Source organism: Octopus bimaculoides, chromosome 24 (genome assembly GCF_046866305.1).
Source record: "Octopus bimaculoides isolate indiv1 chromosome 24, ASM4686630v1, whole genome shotgun sequence".
Taxonomy (NCBI): domain Eukaryota; kingdom Metazoa; phylum Mollusca; class Cephalopoda; order Octopoda; family Octopodidae; genus Octopus; species Octopus bimaculoides.
Window position 1 is genome coordinate 35,238,582 of NC_142951.1, and position 22,887 is coordinate 35,261,468.

The 22,887-nt window shown below is 38.4% G+C and overlaps 2 protein-coding genes and 1 long non-coding RNA gene across 8 annotated transcripts; 2 read left to right on the forward strand and 1 right to left on the reverse strand.

The window, feature by feature from the left end:
• The first annotated feature begins 589 nt into the window (after positions 1–589).
• Positions 590–6,184, forward strand: LOC106872881 (coiled-coil domain-containing protein 63). The gene is made up of 3 exons (XM_014920038.3): positions 590–727; positions 3,137–4,118; positions 5,531–6,184. Exons 2-3 carry the CDS (start codon positions 3,187–3,189, stop codon positions 5,994–5,996), a joined length of 1,398 nt encoding a protein of 465 aa, XP_014775524.1. The 5' UTR covers positions 590–727; positions 3,137–3,186; the 3' UTR covers positions 5,997–6,184.
• Positions 1,062–22,539, reverse strand: LOC106872882 (uncharacterized). 3 transcript variants are annotated; one of them, XR_016238212.1, is made up of 4 exons: positions 9,282–9,529; positions 8,430–8,691; positions 6,915–7,114; positions 1,062–2,431 (listed from the first exon to the last, which is right to left on the reverse strand). It is a non-coding gene; the product is annotated as an uncharacterized LOC106872882 (long non-coding RNA). The 3 variants fall into 3 exon arrangements; XR_016238211.1 differs by lacking the exons at positions 8,430–8,691; positions 9,282–9,529 and adding an exon at positions 22,418–22,539; XR_001409809.3 differs by lacking the exon at positions 9,282–9,529 and having other exon boundaries at positions 8,430–8,570.
• LOC106872880 (coiled-coil domain-containing protein 63) lies at positions 6,016–13,713 on the forward strand. 4 transcript variants are annotated; one of them, XM_014920036.2, is made up of 4 exons: positions 6,016–6,279; positions 6,369–6,476; positions 10,068–11,392; positions 12,987–13,713. In XM_014920036.2, exons 3-4 carry the CDS (start codon positions 10,458–10,460, stop codon positions 13,453–13,455), a joined length of 1,404 nt encoding a protein of 467 aa, XP_014775522.1. In that variant the 5' UTR covers positions 6,016–6,279; positions 6,369–6,476; positions 10,068–10,457; the 3' UTR covers positions 13,456–13,713. The 4 variants fall into 4 exon arrangements, with proteins under 4 accessions (XP_014775522.1, XP_089197217.1, XP_014775518.1 ...); XM_089341091.1 differs by lacking the exon at positions 6,369–6,476; XM_014920032.3 differs by lacking the exons at positions 6,016–6,279; positions 6,369–6,476 and adding an exon at positions 8,788–8,916.
• Positions 22,540–22,887: the final 348 nt, after the last annotated feature.

The window sequence follows — 22,887 nt, forward strand, 5'->3', positions numbered from 1 at the left end:
AGGAAGACCCTTACTGTCTGGAAGTGTAACAGCGATGCCCTTCCTGACATCCCTCCTTACTTTCTCATGCGCAACTTGAGATTTCTCAAAAGTAGCTGTCACCTCATGGAAATGAGCTGCTTGGCGGAGGTCTACGCTTTCCGAGTGCTTTTCTAGTTCTTATAATGCCCTTCAAAGCATGGTAGAAAAACTTTTTCGTCATCAGTAGAGCACATAGAGCATACACACTCACCAAGGTCACATAATTTCCTTTAACCAAAGGAATTCTCATGGACATAAGACGCTCGTTAATCCCGACTGGGAATTCTTCCAACTTGTCCACAAGAGTAGTCTTAACAGCAAATGCCACTCCAGCCTCTCCTCTAAACTCTTCATCTCTCCTTTTCTAAAAGAATGTATATTTTCCACAAGATTCTGTAAGATGACCATCTCCAGCTAATCTCGTCTCAGACAAAGCAACGATGTCAAGATCATAGCCTCGAAGTTCCTTCGCAAAAAGCGCAGTCCTTCCCTCTTACAGTCATTCACATCTTCATATTCTACGTCACTATCATATGGAAGAAAGAAATGGATTGTAAACCAATCGGAGTTGTCCACGTCAGCAAACACGCGTTAATTTTCGACAAATTACCCTATAAATATCAACACTTAATTGCTTGCCACGCATTCGTACAAATTGCTCTTAGTTATAAGTAAATAAGCTGGTTAGCTCTGCAGACAGAAATAGGTAAGTCTTCATGTTTCCATTATCACGGAAGCGATTTGAAATTTCTGAAAATAATTACTTTGTGAATTATTCCAAACTGATCTCCGCTTATTTACACACTTGCGTTTGAGATGGAACGAAATATTTCTCTTGTGACGAACGTCGCATCATTACTATAAAATTAAGTGTTGCTTATTGCCCTTTTTCTTTTACTTTCTTATTCAATCAACCCTTGCAACGTTCGACAAAATTCAAAACAGCCCTATTCATAAGCATGTGTCTGTACACACAAGTCAAACTTGTTACAGATGCAGTAGCCGTCTTTGTTGCACGTATGGAAATAAATACCTACAAATTTTGACAGTCTTTCAAATTGTACTTTTATTCACAATTTACGTTCATCAGTGATAGATATTCAGTTTTGCTTATTTACTTATTCACAGTATAAAGTTTGTTATTCATTATTGTTGCTTGTGTGTGGTTAGCTATTGTCAGTGTTGTGACTGAGGCTAACAAGCGGTTTATTACATTCGAATTTTAAAAATCAATATTTTAAATAGGATACAAAGCTAAAAATCTGTATTAGTGCACTTACCGCTTCTTTGTCCCTTGTACTCAAAAAACATTTATTCTTCAACGCCCCACCCCGGATCGCTACTACCCATTTTGAGAAGCACTGGTCTAAGTTGCATGTTGTCTTAGTGTAACTCATTTGATCAACCAAGTACTTGTCTGTTAACTTTTGTATATCGACACTGAAAGCTGAAATGCAATGCTAACATCTACAGGATTTGAATTGATAACCTAAAGCAGTGTTTCCCAACCTTTTTATGACATGCACCTCTGTTCTTGCCATCTGGCGGTTCCAGACATTTGTGCAGACAACCAAGAAAATTCTGACGCCACAGAGATTTGTGCAGTTGATTTCGAATACTTTGGGGCTGACCTCATGTTGTCACAGAGCTTTCTGTAATTTCAGAGCAGTTTGTCTCTCTGCCAGATGGTGGTACGAGGAACAAGATTGAAGTTGCGGGCTATTGTGATTGATCGTGTAGTGGACGGGATCGATGTCGCGATGGGGATAGACGCCATTGACCGCTTGGGAAGTGTTAGGGTCAATGAAGCCGGTGTAGTGTTCGGTGATGCAGGGGCGCTATGAGTTCACGACAGGCGAGTGGTGAGAACTGCGCAGAAAAATATGCTGCACACACCATCACAGACAAAGATGTTCGATGGCCGGCAGTGGAGAGCGGTAGGGCACTGGAAGAACGCAGTAGGCTGCTATCAGCATACCCTGAAAGTGGATGCGAGGAGCGAGTTCGAGAGAGAGAGGGATGGACCGGTGGATCAAGGAAGGTGTTCTGATTCCTTGGAAGGAGGAAGTAAAGACTGGAGTGCTAACGTTGATGGTAGTGGTGCAGCCGACCAAACAGTCAGGCCAGTATTGGATTTTCAGGAGCTGAACGCCCATATATTGTGCCATACGGGCGGTGAAGCTACGGACATTTGTAGCGAAACCTTGAGAGAGTGGAGGAAGACGACGGAGGTTTCCACAATCGTCGACTTGAAGTCGGCATACCTGCATCTGCATGTGGCTGAGAAACTGTGGAAATATCAGCTGATAAGGTATAAGAGACGGACGTACTGCCTGACCAGGTTGGGATTCGGGCTGAATTCAGCACTGAAGGTTATGGCGACAATTTTCAAGACCATCCTGGGAAAGGCCTACAAAATAAATAACAAGAGGGAGAGAAAGAGATGAATAACATAGGAGGAAAGCTATGTAATATAAAGTGGAAGTTAGTCAACGAAAAATAATGTTATAGTTTATGGAATAAAATGCCGTATTTACTATTGTTATTAATATAAATAAAATAAATAAAGAGGTTAATAAATAATTATTAACAAGAAGCAATTTTGGTTTATATGTATTGTTGAATAATATGGAAATACTTTTCGGTCAAGGGGAGGTAAGTAAAGGTATTAATGTAGAAGAATTAAAATAAATTAGACTTTATAAATAAGTGAATAAGATTAATATTTATATGCATATATTTTAGCTCAATAAATAACTAATAAATACTACTCAGACTCCTAGATATTTTCTACTGTCCAGGGTTAGAACATGGTAATCTCTTCTGAAAAATGCAAACAATATCCCCCAAGGCCTGTGTAGATATTACGAACAAGATATCAGAAACTGACAAAAAAGTTGTTGGGATGAGGCAGTTAATTAAACTTAATGAATGTCACTTTATTAATTATCTCTATCTTATATAAGTATACACACACATATATATATATATATATAGATTTATATATATACAAGCACATTCCAGATAAGAATGTATACATGTATGTGCGTAAATTCCTTTGTCGATTTGTTGTCTGAGCAGTAACCTAATATGTTTTCACTGCTTGTCCTTCTAGCCACCAACAACAACACTTTGTCAAGTGCACCACTGCCAGCATCAGTAGCAATGGCTGACAACTCCAAGAAACCTCATGAAATGGGTTATTTGCAGCATAAGCTGACTCACCTTTTTAGGAATTCCTCTATACAATTGAATCAACGGAATAGAACTTTATTTTGGCAGAACTCGAACATGAAACGACTAAAATTGGATGAAGCAGAGTTAAACTTCATGCTGTATCTTAGGCAAAACTACAAACTTCCTCACAGTGAGCAGTTTCTTAAGGACAATATGGTAGATGTGCAGAAAAGGGAAAGAAAATTATCCCGAGAAGTGTCGAAACCAGAAGACCTGGCTTTATTTGATAGTTTCATTAATAAACAAAAAAACAAGATCATATCGGAACAAAGAGAGCTGAATAACTTCGAAGAGATAGAGGAAGCCTTGAAGAAACAGATCCACATCATGGAAAATTCACTGGAAGTGAAAACGCTTGAGTTCGGCCAAATTCGGTCGGAATTGGCAAAAATAAGAAATGAATTTTACAGCCTAAATCAACGATTGAAAATATTTGAAGATACTTTCTACAAACTAGAGGAGAAACATGGTTATTTCTTCTCAAAAATGCAAACAATATCCAAGGCCTGTGTAGATATTACCGACAAGATAACAGAAGCTGACAAAAAAGTTGTTGGAATGAGGCAGTTAATTAAACTTAATGAATGTCACTTTAATTTCGAACTAAACGAAATCGACCGACAATCTATGCAGCAGTACAATTTCGAGAACTTTATGGCTGATATTTCCAGAGAACGGTACTGGTATACTTTGGATAACAGCTTGAAGAAATTAGAGAAGGAACTAAACACACGATATCGACAGCTGAGGGAAGATCAAACAGCAATAGCTGCAATAAAAGAAACTTCAATTCATGATAACATTGATCTGATTATAAAGGAGTTTTGCCTCAATGAGAAAAACAATTTTTCACTCTTCAGGTAAACCTTTTGTTTGTAAAAAAAAATTGCGCACTTGCTTTTTTCTTTGACTTAGCGATCATCTGAAGAATAAGAAAGCTATCAAAGAAGCATCAAGTCAGGGATCAAAGTTAATTTCATTTTACTCTTATGATGTTCTTTAGTTTCTTTTAACCATTGTGACTAAAGCCATGCTAGAACACCATACACAGACTCCTAGATTATATGGGAAATGAATGATTGTCAGACAATCATATATATTTCGTTTCAGTACAAAGTTTAAGATTAAATAACCTACACTAACACACACACACACACACACATTTATGTGTGTATATATGTATGAATGTACATATGTGTATGTGTATATATGTATGTGTGTGTGTGGGGGGGGGCGTGTTTCGTATTCCCGAGCGTCATACTAATATATACTTTTGTTATTTACACCACCTGTCCTCGTCTGTTGTTATTATTTGTATATTCTCCCATATATATATATATATATATATATATATATATATATATATATATATAAGAAATACACATAATTATATATATATATATATATAGAAGAAATACACAATTATATATATATATAGAGAGAGAAGAAATACACATAATTATATATATATATATATATATATATATATATATATATATATATATATATATATGTCAGTTCAACTTATGTTCTTCAAACCGGTCGCTAACAAAGCACCAACACTTTTTAAGTTAAGAGAGTTCCCGGTCTTTGTAAATATGTGGTTGAGTTGGTGTTGGTTGAGCAGTCGATGCATACAGTCAAGCGTGTGCATCTATTTGCATAAAAGCTCAGATGGAGAATATTTGGAATGTCTTACAAAGCTTCACTGTGACACTCGTAGATTACATTTAGAGAATCCACATCAGTTCCCTTTTGCTCTTTCTCCATGAAACAGAGTATTTCTAGGTTTCTGCACAGATTTGTTGATACATAACCTAAAGCCTATGATAATATATACGAAAGAGAATTCACAGTAAGGGTACATGAGCTGTAAGTTCCGCATCCATTGTCTATAAATATTCTCTTTTCCCTGAATATCAGCTATGATAATAAAGTTTTCTAGTCTATTTGCTATGAAGTTATGATGTTGTGGAGAAAAAAAAATAGAGGAAAAACTTACAGAGGTTTAAAAATCGAAAAATTGAGTATTTTTAGCCAATATATATATATATATATATATATATATATATATATATATATATATATATATATATATGTATGTATATATGTATGTATGTGTGTGCGTGTGTGTGTGTATGTGTATATATATGTATAATATATATTCATATATGTACATACGCACATACATACACACACACACACACACACACACACACACACACACACACACATGTAATACTATATTATATTGTATTATATCTATGTGCAGATTTGCGGTTGAAATTCATGGTCAATTAAAGAATATAGACAACGAACTCCAATCTTTACTGACTAAATTTTATGAAGAAGATAAATCTTTTTTGATACAATATTCTCTACTACGGCATACCCTGCAATCGTATCAAGAAAAGATAAACACAGAGCTAGACCACGCAGAAGCAGCTCTAGAAATGGTGCATTGTGCAGCTGAACAGATGACAGTATTCCGTGAAGATTTAATCGAACTGATGCAAGTCCTAGCATGTGACAGTATATTGAGAACTGACGTTGAAAATAATGATGATAAAGATTTCCCCAGAGATGCTATAATAGATGTTCAAGAGAAAATCAATCAGATTCGTGACATCGCAAACAACGTAAAAAGCACAAAAAGGAGAAAGCAACCTCAAAAAATATATCTATATGAAACCATCCACCAGATGACATCACCTCCCGATCTAGCGACTTGGGACTAAGAGACACGTACATGTTCACACACATGTTCAAACGCTTTCATGTAAACTTAACATTCCAGGCACATTAATATTGAAATTAATCTGAAAATACTGAATAAATGACCAATGATGAATTCGGTAAAATTTTGAATTCTAGTTGTTGAAAAATGGATGTAATTCGACATAAAATAAAACAATTTACAAATCTCTCCATTGATATTTATCTGAGAATTGGCTAGAACTTCATTGACTGTTGAGTACGGTAAGAGCACGAAATAAGTTATTTAGGATGCAAGACGACGAGGTAAGTTATCGAGTTCATCACTCACTAAGAATTTAATTCTTACTCTTAAACGTATTTCAATTCCTAACATTTGTTAACTTTATATTTAGCAAATGAATACAGATGATTATGCAAGAATTTTGAAGAATTTTAAGCATTCAAAGTATGAGTTCATTGTACTGGGACAAACTTATGAAATACGTTGTGGAATGAAAAATGTATGTACTATCATCGTTAAATATTTACTTGAAAAATGCAGAATTATGAGCATTCATAGTGTAATGAAATTTAATTGAAAACCCTGCATGCATTGGCAACATTTAGTTATTTGGAGATGTTGAAAAAATGTCTACTAATGCAATGTGTAAATTAATTACATCAATATGTATATAACTGTTTAGATATTGAATTAGAATAGACGAAGAATAACTGTTTAATTTTGTAAATATGAAACATAATGAGTCAGAGATCGCCGTTGTCGCAGCTTGTGAGATAGAAGCACCCAGTCGTACTCTGATTCGCCGTGGCATTTTAAAGGTGAACTTTATGAAGGCTAATTTATTAAAGGTAATACATGAATGTAGGTAATATATGAATGTATAGAAATATATGAATGAAGTGTTAGAAGAAAGTGCAGTAATAACGTTCACACTCACTGGTGGTTGCTGTCAGTAACTGCGTTTAGCTTACGGAGTTCTTGTTTTCATAACTATCGAAAAGCAGCCAGAAGGATAGACATATTGTTGAGAACAAATGATTTCGTTGGAGGTCTGTTATCTCCATTCCAGCCTCTGGTGGCCTCGAAGAGATTAGAAGAGTCAAGTGACAAAGACTTTATTCTGCTTAGCGGAGGCATCTGGGAAATAAGTACAAAAAAAAAAAACATAGGAGGGACAGATTTTAAGAAATTTTCATTAGTTTGTAAAGGAGGTAAAGTATCCTCGGTGTTTATGAAACAAATCCTTTGTCAGAAGAAAGATATACAAGAAACAATAAATGCGAAAAGGTAGTTAGAAAAATACAATGAGAAATGGTAAAGTGTCAAGGAAAAAAGAGATACAGTTAGGAGTCGGATGAGAATGCAGTTCCACAGAGGAGGAAGCGAATGGTGTATGCATATATAAAATGATATACGTGTATAGAGATTGCATTGGAGAGATGTGTGTGGTAGTGGTATAGGGTGCATGTTGTTCTTGGGTGGGTGTATGTATACAAGTATGAGAGTGTAGTGACTTGGGATAGTGGAAATGTAGGAAGACGATGTGTAGATGTAATTACATTGTTTGTGAGAGGAAGGTCTAGCGTGGAGGAGAAGTCAGGAGCAAGTGTGAGCCTCTGATGTTACGGCTTGGCACCAGAGACGTCGCAACTCATTTCTACAGCTGAGTGAACTGGTGCAACGTGAAATAAAGTGTCTTGCTCAAGAACACAACACACAGCCGGATCCGGGAATCGAACTGACCACTTCATGATTGTGAGCCCGATGCTCTAACTACTGAGCCATGAATCTTCTATTGACTAGCCTACCACCGTTCTTGTCAAAGTGATACTCGCACCATTTCATGTGGCGGGTAAAGGAGTTGGTTTTACCAATAAGAGTTCTCATATATTCTTTATTGGGTAGTAATAGTAATGATACATCCGACACCCATAAATATTAGAGTATAACATAAAGGAATAGGGACTTTAAAATCTAGGCAAATGCCTTACTAGAAACTCTGGTGAAACCTGAACTTGGCTAACCGTATAGAACCGCAGGAAAAATTAGGGATTGTGTCGAATAAATTATTACAGTTGTACGCGTTTCGAATGGTAAATCCTGAGTTCGGTCTGAAGGATTTCGTGTAAAATTCGTGAGTATATTAGAAAGACAATAAAGAATGGAGAATTATACATTTTTAATTAAAAGTTTCCAAGATATAAGATTCCAACGCGTGTTTTCATTGTATAAGTATTTTAGCGTCCATTGATTGGATAGTTCTGTATAATTAATCGTTTCATATTAAATCAATTATAGTATAATTATTGAGAATTATGTATTATTGTACAAATTATTTACACCGAACAAATTATTGTCCATTTCCCCTGATAAACATTTCCCATCATCTAGCAAATACGGTGGATAGGTTAGGGAAGTGTTGGTTTATTTGAGACAGAAGAAAAATACCAACCAGGTCAGTAACATGAGCAGAGTCCGAGGAAACCATTGGGATATCGAAGAAACTGCTCATCTAGGAGGCTATGGACACAGCTCTCCGCAAGACTTAGATTCTTTCATATAAATATTCTTTTCTACTCTAGACACAAGGCCCGAAATGTTTTGGGGAGCGGACCAGTCGATTAGATCGGCCCCCAGTACGAAACTGATACTTAATTTATCGACTCCAATATTTGGCACTATTAGGCGATATTATTTCCACAGTGATTAACATTCTGAAACAATTTTATAAAGACATTATTATTAAATAAAACAAAGCAAAGTAAGTGGTCACATAATTGTGCAACAAGCTAGTTACTAAAACGTAAGCGTTTAAACCTGCATAGAACGCTGTTTGGTCTCATTCAAACGGTTTAAAATATAGGCATTTGATGCAATTTTGAACATCAGGCTCAATAGAAACGTCACCGTGTGAAGGAGTAAATTAGAAACAGAGTCAGGTAAAACACACATTAACTTCTCTTTCTTAACTTCCCTTCATATTAACCCCTTGTCTGTGCAATAAAGTGCATACAGGGAGCTCAGCTTGTTACTGGATCCGTAGAACTACAATAAAGACCGCCACTTTACATAGTCATTCAAAAGTGAAGAGAGGTACGCAACTATTTTTTTTTATTTCTACGTACGTATTTTAAATTGATAATTGTCTTACAGTTATCATATTAACGATCATTACTTTATGTGTGTGTGTGTGTGTGTGTCTCTCTCTCTCTCTCTATCTATCTATCTATCTATCGATATTTTATGTAAATACCGTCCCTAGTTACTTCCTCCCTAGGGTCTTATAATAAGAAATCATCATTACACTTTCTGGTTAACTTGGCTTGCAGGCCCCATCTTCCGATTCTTCCCTGCTATATTCTAATCACATATCCATAGTGCCGGAGCTGTAACCTCTCAATGCGGAAAATTAGCGGCTCGACCTTAGAGACCCTCTGATATATCTAACTTCTATGTGTCCCGAGTACTCTTCTCTTTCGTTTGTGCAACTATGTGCGTCACACACACACTCTCTCTCGCTCGCTCTCTCTCTCTCTCTCTCTCTCTCACACACACACACTCTTTGTATTTCTCCCCACTCTCTTTCTCAGTTTCACTCTTTCTTTTTTCACGTGTGTGTATGCGTGTATTAGAGAGAGAGAGAGAAGAAATGTGAAATAGTTTCTACTAGGAATTTAAACATTGTTAACTGAAGGAGTTAATATCGCTTTATAACGCTTTCCAATTACGGTAATGGCAATTTCTAAAACCATGCACCAAGTCTCAGATTTATTGAGGATGTATAATCGACTCCGCCTGCTCCATTAAATATCTTGTTACTTATTTGCGCAATCCTTCATTGAATGGCAAAGTCGACCTCAGTATGATTTGAAAACAGGGCGTAGACTCACGGAACATTTGACTTACAGACAAATGATTTCTCTTTCATTTGGCACAAGGTCATCATTTGCATAAAGTAGAATGCAAAAGTTATTATATTAGTAAGATTTTGTCTTTCTGGTGGACAACAAAGCAAGGAGAATTGGAGTATGTATTAATTAGTCAATCTTCTGTGATGATATATAAGTAACTGAATCATTTTTTGTTGCAGATCGAGAACAAAGAGTATAAAGCTGAAGGGGAGAAGCGGCCGGAAGAGAAATTGATGTTTGGTAACGTGAGAGCAGAGTGAGTAAGGAATTGCGGAGGCAGCGTATGGGCCAAAGGTCACATTAGAATGGACGATAGTAAGGTGTAGGTGACAGTGGTTATTGTGGGGGGTAGAGGTCTTGATAGTAGGGTGGGTAACAAAGGATCACAGTAGGGTGGGTGACCGTAGAAGCTGTGACAATAGAGGTTGGGCCAGTAGAGATTTTAATTGCAGGGAGAAAATAAAAATGGGTACATTTAATAGTGTGTAGTTTACTACTACTACTACTACCGATTGTACAATTTACTATACTAGTAGCAGAACACTCACACGCAGCAAGGTTCAATCAAAATGACTCGACGTTTAGATAAAGGAGAACAACAGATGATTCACTATCAACAGGCACTTGGTAGTGCCTTTCGTGAAACCAGCTCACAATTGAAAAAATACAAAAAGACACTGTTTTGGCAGAGCAGAAAATACTATCGCCTGAAGACGGAAGGAGAAGAGTTGGACCTAATTTTGTCTATTTGTCGATCATATAAAATACCACCACTAGAACAAGCTATGATAAACGCTTTGCATCATCTAGAAAGCAATTACATGGATGGAGTCAACGGACAGCTGACACCAGAACAAAGAGCCACACTCGACAAATGCCTGAAAATTTCAAAAACAAAACTTCAAGAAGACGAACGTGATGCGGAATTGTCTGAAGAAATAATATCAGTAGTAAAGAGATATATTCACTTAATGGAAAACCGGCTTCAAGTGAAGACTGTTGAATTTGGAAAACAATACACAGAACTGTCAAAACTACGAGCAGAATTGTCTTCTCTGCAGTGTCGACTGAATACCTTCGAAGCGATGTGTTCCCGCCTTGAAGCTTTACACAATGATGCTAGTTTCAGAATGCAAAAGCTGGTGAGGATCTCTTCAAATGCAAATCGTAAAAAAGAAGAAGCTACCACAAAAATTGTCAGCCTCAACGAACGAATTGAACACAATGAAAACCTTTATAGATTTGAAATGAACGAAATTGATAGGAATGCTTTCAATGCGATGAATTTTGAAGAATTCATTTCGGTGTTGGTGCAGGAGCGAGAAGTGTATTCATTGGATATTTATTTGAAGAAAAATGAGAAAGAATTGGCCACACGGCGTCGACAGCTAAATGAATACATGAAAGCATTTTCAAAGATCAAAGAAGTTAGCGGGTATCTTGACATAAAATCAACAATAAGTCGCTTTCAAAACAAGAGGAGTGACAACTTTTCACTTTTTAGGTAAGTATTATTTAATTTCCTGTCTAATTACGCCTGTACAATTAGCAAAGTCTTCTGAGTTTGCGAAGTTTTACTTTTTCATACAAACTTATCTTTGGCGTATTAATGAGACATTTCCATTGGAGTATTCTCCAATCTATCAATGTATCGACAAACCCACCTGTCTTCCTACTTTATTTCATTTATCTACCACTCTACGTATATGTCTGTCTACTTATTTTCACACACACACACACACACACACATGCACACACACGCATGCACGCACGCGAACATATATTAATGTTTGCTTTTATGTGAAGGTATTTAACATTAAACTAAATGATTACTCAATATTGCTTAAAAGACTCAATTTTTACATAAAAAAGATTGACAGTGACTTCATCGACATCAGATAAAATTTTGTTGCAATAACCTGTAGGATAATATTCACATCTAGATAGTGTAACGTAGTGAATATCAATAAAAGGGATAAGAAAATATGCTACAGATTTGTATAAGATAGACGATAGAGTGTTCCTTACCTTGCTTTAAATAATTATGGCGCAAGTCCACTTTAGGCCGAGTACAACTACATCCCAGATATTCGTTTCGAATTTTGACAGAAGGCCAATAATTTCGGAGATAGGTATAAGTCAGTTACATCGACCCCCTCCCTCAGTACTCAACTGGTACTTATTTCATCGACCCCCAAAAGGATGAAAGACAAAGTCGACCCCGATGGTGTTCGAATAAAAAGTCGAAAGAAATGCTGCTAAGCATTTTTCCGATGAGGTGACGATTCTACCAGCTCACTGCCTTCAATCACATCCTAAATATTGGCAGTACCTTTTAGCATTAGTTTTCTTGTCCCTGGTGATTTCTAAGATAGGTAATTAGTTTAGACTTCAACTTGCAGCTCATACGGAATGCTGGGCGGTTCATCTTATAAGGGTTTGGTAAATTTGGGTGACATGATCTCTTTAGATCACCTTATTTAGATAAACAGGGATGCACTATTATCCCTAAAGAGGACTACACGGTCATTGAGGTGTTGCAGAATGTTTTCTATAATCATAATTTTGATAAAAAGCAACCAATATCCCAAACTACCTACCTGCAGGTTTGAAAATACATACTTGCGGCTGGTCAAGCCTGTATGTTTTACATCTGTCCATAATGTGCTTTCCAAGAAGTTCCTCTCGTGAAATTGAAAATAGTGAGTGAAGTATTCACTTTTCGCCTAACTAGCTTTCCTCCTGACGGCCTAGCATGGGCTGGGACAACCAGAAGCAGGCTCATCCTCAGATTTTACATCTGAGGATTTTTCGAGACAGATAAAGAAGAACAAGAACTAGAAGTCCATCACTTCAAGCTGATCTTGTAGTTCACTTGTTGCTAGAGAGGCATTGACCTAACATTGCTTTCAGCCGTCCTTTTGGTAAGTATTTTTTGTTTCCTACCGGGCAAGTCTGGTGGAGGAGTCAGTTTAGTAACCGACTTCGCAACACGTTGTTACCAGTAGTATTCTTGAGTGTGTGTGTGTGTGTGTGTGTGTGTGTGTGTGTGCGTGTGCGTGTGCGTGTGTTTATAATCTTCTGTCCATTTCTTTCAGGTTTCTGGTGGAAATTCACTCCGAAATTGGAAACCTCAATGCAGAAATGAACATTTTGTTTCCCATCATTGCTAAAAAACAGCAGACTTACCTGCATGACCATGCAGTGTTGCGTAGGACTCTGCATAATATTCAGAATTTGGACCAGAACGAGGTTGAAGAAGCCGACGCTGAGACGGAGGAAATAGAGCAGTCAAAGGAAGCCCTAAAAGAATTTAAACTTGAACTAATAGAGTTAATGGAAGTCATAGGCAGTGATGTCAGCTCCTTGAAAGATATTAATGATATTGTGTCCAACACGAAATTGATCCAGCAGTCTATAATAGATATCCATGAGAAAGTGAATCAACTGGTGCAACTGAAGACGTACTATGATCGACATAAACTGTCACAGAACGTATATGATCCGAACGCTTATCGAAAACATCACACCCTGGTTACAACTCCTGCATTAACGTTCCTGGAGTGATGACAGAGAAACAATATGGAGAGCAGCTGCAAATTCAAGAAAAGGGGGAGGAAAAAAATATACACTGAGATATATAAACATATGCATAGCCTGTATGTGTCTATGTATATGTGTGTGTGTATTTATGTATACACACATATTATGCACACACACATGCACACATATATACACACACACACACACGTCCGCAAGCATGCGTCTATATGCAGGTGTTCTATTATTTTTAGATTTCTTTAATAAAGGGACAATGTGAATTGGTGTCGTTTGGTTCGGTGATATTCTTCGAACATCATTAAAAACATTACATTTCTTCGTTTGATAGAACAGCTTACCGATTCCACTTTCCCTTCTATGATTGTGTTTTGTCTTTATTATAAATTAGGTAACGGCAATATCTAAGTAAAATTTGTTTGTCAGAAAGTGTTAAAAAAGCATTGACAAAGTTATCATATTGTTCAAAAGTAACATTTCAGAAAAAAATTTTTAATTAAAAATTCGTTATATCTGTTATAGTTAACCGTAATTATACATGTGTGTGAGAATGAAATTAAAATCAAAATTGAAATTCTTAAAATTCAAATTGAAATAATTCATTATATTATATTTTTTAACAATAGTACGCTTAAGTGTTTTTACAAAAAAATCCGTTATCAACTTACGATGAATCTGTTTATATATATACTACAATTTTTTCCCCATACAGTTGAGAAAAATAAAAAAAATCGCTTAAATTCTATGCTAATTTTATTTGTATGTGTACGTAAGCATATATTCTTTTCTACTCTAGGCACAAGGCTCGAAATTTTGAGGGAGGGGGAGGTAGTCAATTAGATCGACCCAGTACGCAACTGGTACTTAATTTATCGACCCCGAAAGGATGAAAGGCAAAGTCAACCTCGGCGGAATTTGAACTCAGGACGTAAAGACAGACGAAATACCACTAAGCATTTCGCGTGGCGTGCTAACGTTTCTTATTTCTTTATTGCCCCCAAGGGGCTACACACAGAGGGGACAAACAAGGACAGACAAACGGATTAAGTCGATTATATCGACTCCAGTGTGTAACTGGTACTTATTTAAGACCCCGAAAGGATGAAAGGCAAAGTCGACTTCGGCGGAATTGGAACTCAGAACGTAAAGACAGACGAAATACCAATTTCTTTATTGCCCACGGGGGGGGGGGGCTAAACATAGAATGGTACAAAACAACTGATTGGGATCAGTAAGGCGAATGGTTTACATAAAATATGACTTTAAAAATTTTATAAAATATAAAAAATCGAATGATATTAACAGTACGTTAGACAACACAAATGAAGCGATGATCAGGCCACGCTCTGACCCCACAAGCCCCGATCTATCGCTGGCACCTTTTTTTTTTTTCCTTTTTTTTTCTGACTATTCACACGGTTCCTTGCACGCACAACACTCGTGCAACATGCTTCCATCTCTTTTGGAACGTACACTCCGACAGACATCTCCTCTCAAGCCACACTTTCCTTTTCAAATGAAAAGTAAAAAATGAACGTAAATTGTGACCAGAGATAAAGTTGCCTGTCTTAATTCCTTTTATCCTCGTCTTCCATACTACCTCTTTCGCTATTGCTACAACCGTGAGAAAAAAATTCTTACCTTCGTTTGTTAAAACTCCCGGTGGGTCAATTTTTATAATTGACTCAGTCGACAGCTGTACTCTTCCTTCGCCGGACAACAGGTGTTCAGCATAAGCCCACATTTCAGATATCTCCGGACACTGAACAATAGCGTGAGGGACGGTTTCCCTGTCTCCCCCGCGTCTTGGACAGGTCGGCGACTGACGCTTACCGTATCTTGCAAGCTTATCCCAAACGGGCAAGGCACCTCTGTAGCATTGCCAGGTTAAGGACTTTTGGAAGTTGTCCAACGTTCTCAACCCGAATGTACGGTGAAACAGGCTGTCCAGTTGAATAAACCCGAGACCTAGAGTCGCCCCTAGGCCATCGTCGCATTCAGACTCTACCAACCCACTATATAAAATCCGTGTGGAACCCCCACCGCTGGCGTTGCCCGAGCACCGGAAAAGCAAGAGGGCCTTACGACACTCTTTATGCCATTCACTCGACCTCGGTCTACGAGAACACCAGGCTTCCTGTTCGCAAAAACTTTTGAACTCGGGGAACATTTGTCTGGCCAGCGGAGAGCACACCCGTTCACGATCCAGGAGAATCCAGAGGTGCCTCAATCTCAACGCATGCCTGCGCATCATTAACTAAGGCATCCCTAAACCTCCCTTTAAAGGCTTTTGACAGCAGACAGAGCGTTTCACAAGTAGCGACCTGCACTTCCACAAAAAGCGAAAGAGCTGTCTCTCCAACCTGATCAACCACGAATCCGGACAAGGCACGACGGTTAGGCGGTAGGTAATGACCGATGGGATAAACACATTGGCCACCTCCGCCCTCCCTTTCAGGGATAGCCACCGCCAAGACCAGGTCTTGACTACTGCAGCCACCCTGCTCAATACCTCCGTCCAGTTCTTCTCTATCTGGAGGCCTGGTCCAAACCAAACTCCCAGCAACTTAACCGGCCCCTCCGTCCAGCGCCCAACAGCGCTGTCTGAAGGCATCAACTTGCCAACCCAGGTGCCGAGTTGTAAGCCGACCGACTTTTCCCGGTTAATCTTTGCTCCTGCCACCTCCTCGTAAGCCTCAATAGTCTTACCCACTTCACGTAGGCGTGCTACTGAGGTTACGCTGATAGTGATATCATCCGCGTAAGCCGTAACAAACTCCTCTAGACCTGGTTCTCTCGGAATGCCACTCAACCTCCGCAGTTGTGGCTCGAGAGCTACCACATACAAAAACTGTGAGAGCAGACATCCTTGACGAACCGAGCGTCTGATACAGAACGGCTTCGAAAGGAAACCGTTCACCCGAACTATCGCGTCAATGTTGTGGTACAAAGCAATAAACCACCTGAGGAAGCCAAGGCCCAAGCCGAACCGCGCAAGCACAGTCGCCAGGTATCGATGGTCAACCCTATCAAAAGCTTTAGACTGGTCCAAATGTACCAGTGCCCCACCTTTGCCAGATTTATTACCAACCCTCTCTATGGTATAGCGGATAAGATGGAGGGTATCCTGAATGGTTCTGCCTGGGATGGCACATGTCTGTGCCTCCCCGACTATACCATCTGCGACACGCGCCAACCTTTTCGCTAAGACCTTGGCCAAAATCTTCACTTCTGCGTTTAACAGAGTGATGGGCCTGAAATTCTCTATAACGTCCCCCTTGTCCGGGTCCTTTCTGACCAATGTCATTACTCCCCGGCGCACAGATCTGGGGATAAACCCATTCTGTTGCCAGTTCGCGTAAACGTCAGCCAGTAGATGCCCGAACAAGTCTGGCATACATTTATACAGCTCATACGGAAGACCATCAAGTCCCGGTGACCTACCCGCTTTACAGTCGGCCAAAGCCTCCTTCACCTCCCCAGGCGTGATTGGCCCCTCACAAGACTCCGCATCCGACCCCGAGAGACACGGCAGACCGGTAAGAAAGTCCTCGAGGGCTCTCCCACCATCAGGATCGCCGTCACTCCCGAACAGCTGGGCGAAGTACTTCCGAAAGGCCTCACACATCTTCTCGGGTTCGTTTATCAAGACACCATTATGGTTCGTCAAAGACCGTATCGTGGAACTATTTCCTTGCCGAGCTTCCACCACTCGGGCCCATCCAGCGGCCTTGATTCCTTCACTTCTCATCGCACGTAACTTAGCTCTGGCAATACTTCCCATGTGTTGGGCTTCAAGATGCTGGTTTAACTCCAGTCTTTTCACCTTCACTTGGTCCGCATTGCCAGTCCTCCAGGCTTCTTCTAGTTCCTTAACTATACCATCTCCTATTCTACGTCCCTTCTTAGCTAAACTTATGCTAAACCTAATAGACTCATATTTGATGGCTCTTTTTAGGGCGTACCACCATTTGTTATTAATGATGGTACCTGTCAATGCCCTCTGTATTAACATCTTGATCCGCTTTCTGTATTCCTCAATCGCCAAAAAGGACGTATTGAGTTTCCAGGAGCCAGATCCCTGACTATGTAACTTATCTATTGTCAGTTTACAGGTAACCATCTTGTGGTCACTGTAGCTGACTAGAAAAAATTGTGGACACTTAGCTATAGACTTATCTGTTTCTCTAATTAAAATCCTATCTAGATATGTTCTGGAAGACCCGTCACTATTTGACCACGTCCACTGTGGAGTGTTCGGGTGTTCCAACCTATATGGGTCTGCTAGCTGAAAGTGATTTAGCAGATCCCGTAAGCCTGGGTTACATTTTCTTTTCGTGTTCGAGCCAACACAATCTGTGTGCCTCACATATTGTGTTAAAGTCTCCTAACAATACTAGCGAATGCGACGTGGCCAGGAACTTGCCCAAGTCACGAAAATATTCACTTTGCGGGCCCATAATATTGGGTGCATAAATAGCAACTAGCCTGATTATCTTGCCACAACTGAATGTCAGGTCAAGAACGACCAGCCTGCCTTCTGGATCAGAAAAAACCAACTTTTTCTCGGTTACCCGGTTTCTTTTTAGTAGGACCAACACCCCACCCCCACCTCCCGCCCGACTCGGAGAAATGTATTTCTCGTAGCCGTTCAGGAGGGGGGACAGATCTCTTGGTCCCTTTACTCGGGTTTCCGTTGCAACAATCACATCCAATTTTCTTGACCTGATGTCATTTAGGAAGCGTCCTTGCTTCCAGCTAGACAACAGGCCACGAACATTTAAACAACCAATGTGAACAGACATGTCTTACCTGTTAATCAGGGCTTGTCCGGTGGAGAGGGACTCTCCACCTTTTCATGATACAGGGTCGGAGGTGGCAGGTCTTGGGAAATAGGTTTGTTAAGATTCCGTTTCATTACAGAATTATCAGGTGGAGGTGGGGGTCTCCACCTTTTCTTTTTCTCGCGTTATCGGAGTTGGTAGTCCATTAAATATAGACTTATTAAAGTCCGGTCTCATAGATGATACTGACTTACGGTGTTTGTTTTGTAAAATTCTATGAGTCTTATTTGAGACTTCATACACATCATAATTGTTGTATTTCTCCGAAAGGTTATCTATTTTTTTTTTCAGTCTTAATTAATTGAATGTCTCTCATTAGTTCAGTATCTTTACTGTATACGGCTATTATGCCTTTCTCCTCTTTTTCTCCTCTTGCAGTCTTTTTTGCTCGTTGTTCTGTAGTAGTGGCCACTCTCGGTTGAGCTGCTGATTGTATTTTTCTTTTGTTTGTTGTTTTCTTCTCGTCTTTTTCTTATTTTTCTTCTTCTTCCTCTTTTTCTTCTTTCTCCTCTTCCTCGTCTTCTTCATTTTCCTTGCACTTCTTTCGAATGTGGCCTAATTGACCGCACAAAAAACACCGGGGTTTTCGACCCTCAACAAACACCGCCAGGTTCTCCTCCCCTATCTGAACCGTCTCGGGAATTGCTTCGATTATTTTTGGGTCAGCTTGGATAATGAGACAAACTGATTGACCAGTACAGTGAGCGTTTTCGATAACGGCAGCCTGGAGGAGGGTAATTTTCTCTTCCTCTTTGACTAGGACTGCCTCCACCACCCTCATAGGATCCACGTCCGGTGGAACCCTTGTTATATTTATTCTGGACGTTCTCATCCCCATATAGGTGGGGATGAGCGCCACGTCTTCCGTTTTCAGAGTCTCTACGGAATGCTTTTGTGCCATTTCCTTGTTGGCAAACATTACTTCCACTGTACCAAACTTCTTCCCTCTTGTCACATACACAACGTCGCTCCATATTTCTTTCAAACACCGTTCAATCTTCTCTTCTGTAAATCTTTCGATTTTTCTTTTTTGTACACAATAAGTTTTAAAAATTATTGTTTTCTGCTTTTTATCTAGCAAAAATTGCTCCGGTGGTTGTATTTGAACCACGCTATCTTTCACTTCCATCATTTTTTAATATTTTATGTAGTCCAACTTGTTCGTCGACAGCTGCCGGGATCGATCCCCAGCTGCCAACGCAAAACTTTTTTTCCTTTCTCGCCTGCTCGGTCTGGATGCTAGGCGCATCGATAATCCTTTTGGTCACAATACTTTCTGACAAAGTTGGGAAATCTTCTTGTGAAAGCTCTGACGAGCTTTCCGATACGTCTCCAAATATTTCATACATCCTGCTGTGCGCTTTGGTAACGGGGGAATTACAAATTCCTTTTTCGGGGGAATCCACTGGTTTTTCACTTGTAGTTGGCTCCTCGCCAGACAACAAATTTTTCGTCTCACTAGACATTTCTGTGCCAACGTTAGGCCTTTCTCTAGACGTCATTCTTCCCCCCCACCCCAACGGGGGAATGAACAAACGTGTGCTTTCTACAAGCACTTAGTGTTTTCAAATAAAAACTTCAACAGTTAGAATTTTAACAGAAATTGCAGTTAATAAAAGAGTAGTTATTATAAATAACTAGCAGAAATACCCGGCGTTGCCCGGGTTAAAGAGAATAATGAAATCTAAAAACGCCGTCTAGACTACGCATCATCTTTATATATAGAGATGTATATACACACACGCACCCAAACACACGTATATATATGTATATCAATATAAATATATGAAAGTCAATGAAGTTTCGTAAAAGAAGGTGATCATGTACATACTTTCTTGATGTTGTGATTATAACACCTCATTGTAAACTATGTTCCTTGTTTTCCCTTGTGGAGCATATACAAATAGGTTTTTTGTTGCTGCCCACTCTTGAGCAGCCAACATACAGTTGTCCATGTGAGAAGCAGGGCTCTTCCAAGAGAAGACCAGCTACAGACAGTGTTTGACCCTGATATTTGTTTATGGACATGGCAAAAGTCACACGAAGGGGGAATTGTAGTCTTCTGAATGTAAAAGGAATGTCTGCTCCTGATGGAGTAAGAGGAATTCTTGGAATAAAGACGTCATCCTCTTTTGCACATCCAGAAAGAATGGTAGCCTCGATAACGTGTGACATCATTTTCTAAATAATGCTCATCTGTTATGTTCGGGTTAAAATTTCATCAACATCAAAAATATATGAATTTTCATGGGAGTTATGGCCGTTATGCAAAGAATATAATTTCCAAATTTCATAAAGATCCATTCAGTACTTTTGACGTAGTTTTGGATAAGAAAACAAATGACTAATGTGTGTGTTTGTGTGCATGTGTATGTGTGTGTGATGGGTGTATATATGTATAGATATCTGTATGCATGTATATATGTATATATGTGTACATATTACATGTACATCGATATATATATATATATACATCTACACATATGTATACATATACATGTATGTATAGATCTATATATATATATACGTGTACATCTCTCTCTCTCTGAAAGTATCTGTCATTACAGTATCGAAATGGTGTACATATACATGTATATGTATACATATACATCTCTCTCTCTCTCTCTTTCTCTCTCTGTGAAAGTATCTGTCATTACAGTATCGAAATGTGATTGTTTCAGTTAGTTCAGTTTTGACATGAGTGTTTTTGTTTCACTTTTGACACGTAATACTTAAATAGTGGAGGAGATATTATGTTGCCGTGTGCTCGAACTCTGCAAGAAGTTAATAATTTTTTTTGACTAAAACACAATCGGAACCCTAAGTAAGGCATGTGTAAAATTTGAATGAAATTGGTTGCGTAGTTCTCGAGTTTTAGGGATTCACACAGACAGACAGACACACATTCTCATTTTTATATATATAGATAACTCTAATAACCAGCAATTTTCACCACGAACACATGTACGACGCGTAACCAACAAACTCACACAGACGAAATACCGCTCAGCATTTCACCCGGTGTGCTAACGTTTCTACCAGCTCCTCGCCGCCTTTACGTAAGCATATATTAAAATAATTAGATGATATTATTTATTTTTAATACTTTTGATAATAACTCAGCAGCACAGAAAGGAAAACCTATGTAGGTTAGGTGTGACGAAGAAGTCGAACCATTTCTCCTGCAAAACAAAACTGATGTAAGAAGGTCGAACCTTACGTTAAAATGTTATTTACCTAATTTCTAAATTAATTCAATTCTTCGATCTTTCTGGGCAAATATATCTATCATATTTTCATAGAAATCTTCTCTTATCATCAATTGTTGTAATAAATATTTTTCAATTAACATTAGTGCTAACCCAGACAGTCTTCTTTCTTCTGTCGCATTTCTTTGGTATGTTTTGATTCTACTTAATGCAGAAAAATATCGCTCTACAGAAGCAGTGGTGGACGGAATTGTCAAAATCAACTTGCACAGATTGAAGAGTTCTGGCATAGCTTCAACAAGGTCACTGTTGTAAATGTAACTCATTAAATGACTTACACTTCGCGTTTTAAAATCTTTCATTGAATACATCACATTGAGCTCACTTTGTAATCGTATTGCATAAAAAAAATCTGCCATAAGTGATTTTTAAAGAATCTATAGAGTCCACAGGAAATTGTTTGCAATACTCATCAACTTTGTTGAAATTCAAAAGTTCCGTGAATTTAAACTCTTCTAAGGATGAATATCGGGCTTTTATTTGGTCAACTGTTGTACTGATAATTTTGTTATAAAGCAGTCTATAATGTTGTTGGGGCTCAATAGATATATTTTTGGATCTCTGAATTCCGATTCCTGCATCGACTCCATATTTTTCCCCTAACATATCATAAAAGACTGAAAAATTATCAAGTTTTGAAAAAGGCTACTTTTAGATAAGAACACACGTAAATTGTCTGAGTAAATTCTAAGTCAATTTCAACAAAAAGGAAAAAATAACGTTAGTCAAATTAATTTAAGATTAATTAGCTATTTCTGAAATAAGAAATATAATATAGATAGTATTTTTTTTTTCAGAACACTCCAAAAATATAATAATGCAAACAGATGCTTTGGATAAAACAAAATTCAAACTTACCGCCAGGTTGTTCCAACATTTCGTCTGGCTAACTCAGGAATTCTGGGATTGCTTTGGTTCGGGTCAGAAAGTGGAACGAGGCTGGTAAGAATTGTACACAAAGAGAGAGAGGGGAGGGGGTGTCACGTGGTCTTCTCGAAGCAGACAAACGAGTCTCTGAGAGAGGGGGAAGGGGAGGCAGAATATATTAGAAAACACCTGGACGCAGTTTCTTTGGAAACAAATGGAACCTTTTTTTATCGAATTTTCCGATGATATCGATAAGAAATCACATCGCATGCAACGCTTAGCTTGTATGCCTGAGAGTGCATGCCCCTGATATATATATATATATATATATATATATATATATATATATATATATATATATATATATATATATATATATATATATATATACATACATATACATATAAACATACACATGCATATATATATATATATATATATACATATATATATATATATAT

Bases quoted from the DNA above. Each gene is read 5' to 3' on its own strand.
- LOC106872881 (XM_014920038.3), top strand. From the start codon at position 3,187: ATGGCTGACAACTCCAAGAAACCTCATGAAATGGGTTATTTGCAGCAT. The intron at 4,119-5,530 runs GTAAACCTTTTG...ATCTATGTGCAG, and splicing joins AACAATTTTTCACTCTTCAG to ATTTGCGGTTGAAATTCATG.
- LOC106872880 (XM_014920036.2), top strand. From the start codon at position 10,458: ATGACTCGACGTTTAGATAAAGGAGAACAACAGATGATTCACTATCAA. The intron at 11,393-12,986 runs GTAAGTATTATT...CATTTCTTTCAG, and splicing joins GACAACTTTTCACTTTTTAG to GTTTCTGGTGGAAATTCACT.